General features: G+C 56.4%; 1 protein-coding gene across 1 annotated transcript in view; it reads left to right on the top strand.

Annotated features, from left to right (window-relative positions):
• ZNF76 (zinc finger protein 76) overlaps positions 1-5418 on the top strand; it is a 6039-nt gene extending 621 nt beyond the window's left edge. The window contains exons 2-12 of the mRNA XM_031063546.1: positions 152-357; positions 887-964; positions 1320-1442; positions 1682-1757; positions 2054-2179; positions 2283-2462; positions 2681-2914; positions 3238-3362; positions 4076-4216; positions 4304-4417; positions 4733-5418. Coding sequence (XP_030919406.1) covers positions 152-357; positions 887-964; positions 1320-1442; positions 1682-1757; positions 2054-2179; positions 2283-2462; positions 2681-2914; positions 3238-3362; positions 4076-4216; positions 4304-4417; positions 4733-4837 — 1508 coding nt within the window. The 3' untranslated portion in view covers positions 4838-5418. The remainder of the gene's footprint in view (positions 1-151; positions 358-886; positions 965-1319; positions 1443-1681; positions 1758-2053; positions 2180-2282; positions 2463-2680; positions 2915-3237; positions 3363-4075; positions 4217-4303; positions 4418-4732) is intronic.
• The last annotated feature ends 531 nt before the right edge of the window (positions 5419-5949 follow it).

Raw genomic sequence — 5949 nt, 5'->3', positions numbered from 1 at the left:
CCCTGCGCTGTCCCTGGCAGCTGGAGAGAAGCTGCTGGAATGTCTCAGATTTCCAAGGCTGGGGAGATGAAGCACTTTTTTCCTGCCTCACACTGAGGTTTTTTTCAGCTGATTTTTTTTCAGCCCTTTGCCTGAATGTTTCCTCTTGCAGAGAGTTATGAGCCCGGCACATTCCAGGCTGTCCAGCTGGAGGATGGCTCCACTGCCTACATCCACCATCCTGTCATTGTGGCACCTGGCAGCACCATCCTGCAAGTGCAGACAGAAACTGGGCTCCAGGACTTGGCTGGGAAGGAGGAGGAAGATGATGGACTTGATGTGGACACCATGAATGCATTGCAGCAGTATGGCAGGAAGGTGAGGGCACAGCAGCATCTCTTGGCCTGAGTTTGTGCCTTCCCTATTTGAGAGAAGTCCCTGGACAGGGTCCAGTGTGAGTGCCACTGCTGAGGGGTGCCTGGCAGTTGGGGACACAGAATGGGGCTGTTTGTGGGGGTGCTGGGCCTACCACCCTTAACCTGCTGCAGGCTGAGGTTTGGGAAGGGAGGAGAGCTGCTGTGATAGAGCCTTTGGTGTGCCAGCAGTGGCCAAGCCATGGCCACCGTCCCCATGGTGACCTAAAAACCAAAGCAGCTTCAGATCCTGATGTGCTGTCACTGCAGTGTCCCACCCCAATATCCCAGGTAGTGCCTTTTTCTCCCATCTCCATGGGCTGTGGAGCAGGGGCTGCCAGGAGGGTGCTGGCAGTGCTGAGCTGGGCACAGACCTTCCTGCTGTGGCAGGCCCAGCCCTGCTCGCTGGGGAAGGGTGGGGTGGCACTGTGGCTGTCACTGCCTTCCTGCTGCACAGGGACACACAAACAGGGCCTGTGCTTCTTCACATACAGGGCTCTGACGAGGAAGAGGAGGGAGTGACAGACACCTGCCATGTGAAGAGTAAAGACTCCAGCAACATCTCTTCCCAGGTCTGAATTTTTCAGTGACTGGAACCAGGCCGAACTCCTCTTTGCCAGTAATTATAAAAATGTTGTGGCTTCTCTGATGAGTTAGCAAATACTAACTGCACTTATTTCAAATGAGCTGAGAAAGGGAGTTTCACATCTGAGAACCCCCTGGGATCTGGGAAGTGGGAGGGGGAAATGCAGCTTCCTAGAGCCCTGTCACCTGGGCTTCACCATGTGGGTAGAAGCTGGTTTGTAGGAACGTGTTTTTGGAAGATAACTGCAGGAGTGCATATGTATGGCAAGGAGGGAAATATTTGTGTGGGCTTGGTGAAGCTGTGGTGGCTTGCTGGATTGATTCCAGTACTTGTCCGAGCAGGACCTGCAGGAGGAGGAGGAGGAGGTGCAAAGCCACAGGAAGGGGCAGCAGGTCGGCAGCAGAGCTTTCCGCTGTGGGTACAAAGGCTGCGGCCGCCTCTACACCACTGCCCACCACCTCAAGGTAAAGCAGGTGACACGGCAGTGTGCAGGCCAGACCAGCCCAGGTTACACTGCCAGAGCAGGATGCTCTGTTGTGTGCAGCTGAGTTATGTGCTGAGCTCCCCAAGAGACCCAGATGTGTCAATTGGCCAAGGTGAAATCCAACAGGAAACCTCAAATTCTCTCCACCAGCATTTTTCCACAGTTTTCCTTCTTCCTTTCCTTGGACCTCATTTTAGGGACCTGTTGTTTCTTTTCCAGGTACATGAACGTGCTCACACGGGTGACCGGCCATACACATGTGACTTCCCAAGCTGTGGGAAAGCATTTGCCACAGGTAACAAATTCCTGTTTTGAGCAGATTTCATTTTCTGGACAACCCAGTAGAGCACAACATCCAGAGCATCTAAAGCAAGGGAATCACAGCATGGGAGCCTGCTGGGACTTCACTGATTGTGGGCAGATAATGGTGGAAGCAAGGTTGGAAGTTGTGTTGGGGTTGGTTATTTCTTCCCTTTCAAGCTTTGCAGACACAACACAAACACTCAGGTACATGGACTGAGGGCTGGTACTCACTTTGTCATGGTGTTTCCCTCTCATTACAAAATTAGTTGTGGTCTCTGTCCTGGACAGGGTATGGTCTGAAGAGCCACGTGAGAACACACACAGGTGAGAAACCCTACAAGTGTCCAGAAGATTTGTGCAGCAAAGCCTTCAAAACCTCTGGGGACCTGCAGAAACACATCCGCACGCACACAGGTGAGCAGCACAGGGCAAGAACTGCATGGGGCACAACCCAGTCAGAGGGACTCCAGATGGCTGCATGGTGGCAGCTCTCACCCACAGCACCCTGTCCACGCAGGTGAGCGTCCCTTCAAGTGCCCCTTCGTGGGCTGTGGCCGCTCCTTCACCACGTCCAACATCCGCAAGGTTCACATGCGCACGCACACGGGCGAGCGGCCCTACACGTGTGCAGAGCCTGGCTGTGGCAGGGGCTTCACCAGTGCCACCAACTACAAGAACCACATGAGGATCCACACAGGTAGGAGGGAGCCAGCAGCAGGGAGATTGGTGGGGCTGGAGTGGGCATTGTCACAAGAGTGGAGCTGGGAGTGGCCAGGGAGTTGGAGGAAATGGTGGGAATTGCTTCATTGGATTGATTGTTGTTCCAGCAGTCTGTCTCCAGCTATTTGCTCTGGTGGAGAATCCCTCCCCAGGGCCTGAGGAGGGTGAAGTTCAGCTCTGTGGCCTCTGCCCTAGGAGAGAAGCCATACCTGTGCACCGTGCCGGGCTGTGGGAAGCGCTTCACGGAGTACTCCAGCCTGTACAAGCACCACGTGGTGCACACGCACTGCAAGCCCTACACGTGCAGCAGCTGCGGCAAGACCTACCGACAGACCTCTACACTGGCCATGCACAAACGCAGCAGCCACGGCGAGCTGGAGGCCACCGAGGAGAGCGAGCAGGCCCTGTTCGAGCAGCAGCAGCTGGAGGGTGAGCAGCCACACCCCCTCAAGGTGTGGCGAAGGGGAGGGAGGTGACACCAAAGCAGACACGCCCCTCTCAGACCCAAGTATGTGCCATGGCTGCCCTGCTACCCCATCAAATCCAAATCTATTGGAAGGTCCAGTAGGTTGGGAACAGGGCCCTGCCCATTCTATGGTACAGGGAGAGGTAAAGGTCCTTCTTCCCAGGCCATCAGGGTCTTGTGCTCTTCTGTGCTAGCCCTTGAGACCACAGGCAGGTCCAGAGGCCAGGCATGGGCTTTCACACTCTGATAATGCTGCTCTTCCCCTTCTCTGATCCACCTGCTGCAGCTGCTGACAGAGGCTCTCCACTGAAGAGTCAGCATATTGCTTTCCTGTCAGAGATGGAGGAAGATGAAGAAGAAGATGCTGTGCCTACACAAATCTCACTTATCTCTCAGGATGGGACAGAGCAGGTAGGAGATAGACGCCCTCCAGAATGTCAGGGACAGCAGTTATTATCTGAAGTGAGATTCTGCCTCTACTCAGCCAGGATGTTCTTAGCAGGGCCTTTTTCCAGCATGTTTTTTCAGACCTTGGAGCTTCCTGGGTTCTTCCTGCCCTGAGGGGTCCCTCCTACAACCTCACCCACTGCTGCAGTGTTGGTGTGGGGGATCTCTGGTCCCAGGGCCCCCCTTGCTGAGGATTTCTGGGTGTTTGTGTGGTCACTGGCAGCCCTTGGCACCTGCAGCTCCCCAGCTCTGCTGACCCAGGCTGGATTTGGAGATGTTTTGTCATCACTTGTATACAGCAGTGCTTTTCTTGTACTTCCCTCCACCAGCTGCCCCTGTGCTGACTGGAAAAAACTTCCTTCTGTGGCACGGGGCAAGGGAAGCAGCTGCCAGCAGTGACCTGTTTCCTCTTAGCCTGAGATGCTCCTGCTGCTGTCATGCACAAAGCTGTCCCTGTCCAGGCTTGAGACAAAAACTGAATGGGAAGGGGAAATGTGGTGGAAGGGGAAGGGCTGAAGACCCAAGGTCTGAGATTTGTGTTGTCAGTTTTATCCATGGTGCTGGTGCTTGGAGCTCTCTGTGCCTTGAGTCTTGCAGAGAGGCTGTTTCCTCCTTGCCCAGACTGAAGTGAACTCAGGAGCTGCCTAAGGCTGCCTGAGCTCTGCTGTCATCCCCAGGTCAGTCTGTCTCAGGAGGAGCTGCAGGCCCTGGGCAGTGCCATCGGCGTGGTGACACAGAGCGGGGTCCTCGCCGTGCCCGAGGGAGGGGACACTGGGACCATGGCTGTGGCCAGCACTGGTGACACCGAGGCACAGGAGGTACAGACAAAGCTGGGGCTGCCCCTGCTATTCTGCTAGAAGAGAACTGCGTTTTCTTTTAAAACACGATTACCTGACCTTTTCCAGGTGACCATAGTCGCGTCTGGGGCAGTGGTGTCAGAGGAGTCGGACATTGCCCCGCTCTGTCATCAGCAGGTGGCATTGCTGGCCACCTCTCACGGCACCCACATTGCTGTGCAGGTACCACATGGCTCTTCCACTGTCCCCTTCACTCCCTGGCCACCCAGTGCCACCTCTGGCCCTGCTGCATTGCTGTTTGCCCGGGAGGCTTGCTCCTTAATTCCCAGTTGCCCTCTGTGCAGAGGACAACAGGGACATCCTGCTGGGACTGCAGAATGCTCCTCTGCAAACAGCCCTTCTGCATCTCAGCCCTGTCTGTCCTTCTGCTTCATCCCCTGTCACCCACCTGTGTCACCCCTCTGTCCTGCTGGGAGCCCCCTGAGCTGCCTTTTGGGAGTTCAGCACTCACTCTGTCTCTCCCCCTTCCCTCCCCAGCTGGAAGAGCAGCAGAGCCTGGAGGAAGCCCTCAGCATGGCCACAGCAGTCATCCACTACGAGCCAGTGCCCCCTGACACAGCCCTGCCCGGGAAGGGGAGCTGAGGCCAGCAGGGCAGGGCAGTGCCAGCCCCAGCCTGCCGTGTGCAGGGGTGGCAGGGCAGGGACAGTGTCTGAGCAGTGCCAGCGTGTGCCCTGTGCCAGCTGGGACACTGACAGGGCACAGGGCTGCTGGGGTGACCCTGTCTGAAGGGCTCTTCCCTCTGGGAGGGAGGGCAGGTACACTGGGCAGCTGCCTGCTCCTGGGCTCTGGGCAGCAGCCCCCTCTTCAGGGGCACTTCCTGCCCTCTCCCTCTAGGAATGGTCCAACTGCTCCCCTTTCTTGGCCGCCCCTCCAGCTCAGGGGAAGTGGGCAGCACATGCACAGAAGCAATAAAGGCAGAGCAAGGCCAGGCTGTCCTGAGCTCAGCATGGAGGGTGAGCAGTTCCTGCCACTGGAGCCAGCACTGGGATAGTTCCAACAGCAGTTCCCCCATCTCTTTGTCACACTCCCTTTTCAAGCAAGGCTTCCATGGCAGATTCCTTGGCTCTGGAGCAGAGCAGCCAGCACTTGCCAGGAGCTGAGCTAGACCTGGATGTAAATGCTGAGTTGAAATAAAAGAAAATTTAAAATTTGTTTCTTAAAAGGACCCCCTCTTCTCTTTGGTGGAAACTGGGAGAGGGTGGATGGTGATGTTCAGCAGCTGTAAGAATTAAAGACATTGAGGAGATTTGTGGAATTGACCAAGCCCCTCCTGCCAAAGCAGCAGCTGTCCCAGAGGAGGGCTGGGAGCAGGGTGAGCTGTACCCTCCGAGCCCTTAGCACGTGGCTTGGAGGGGCTAAGATGTGTCCTGAAATCTCTCATCAGGCCTTGGCTCTTCCAGGGACTCCTGCAAGCCCAGATTTAGGGAATTGTGTCTGTGAACACGTCCTACATCCTCCCCTGAGCTGGGGAGAGGACCAGGGACCCCACGGTCCCTTCACTGCCCTGAGTGCTGGGCGGACAGAGCTGGAGGAGCCCTTGGAGATTCTCGAGTCCAGCTGTAAACCCGAGCCTGGCACAGGCTCCCGGCAGCCGCGTGGGTCGTGTATGGACATCCCAGAGGAGTCTGCAGAGAAAGATGGGCACGGAACGGGCACAGCCCGAGAGGAGCCACCGGCTGAGGCTCCGCTCTCC

This window comes from Geospiza fortis, unplaced genomic scaffold, assembly GCF_000277835.1.
Source record: "Geospiza fortis unplaced genomic scaffold, GeoFor_1.0 scaffold14, whole genome shotgun sequence".
NCBI classification, from domain to species: Eukaryota; Metazoa; Chordata; class Aves; order Passeriformes; family Thraupidae; genus Geospiza; species Geospiza fortis.
This window is presented reverse-complemented; position numbering and strand designations above follow the sequence as displayed.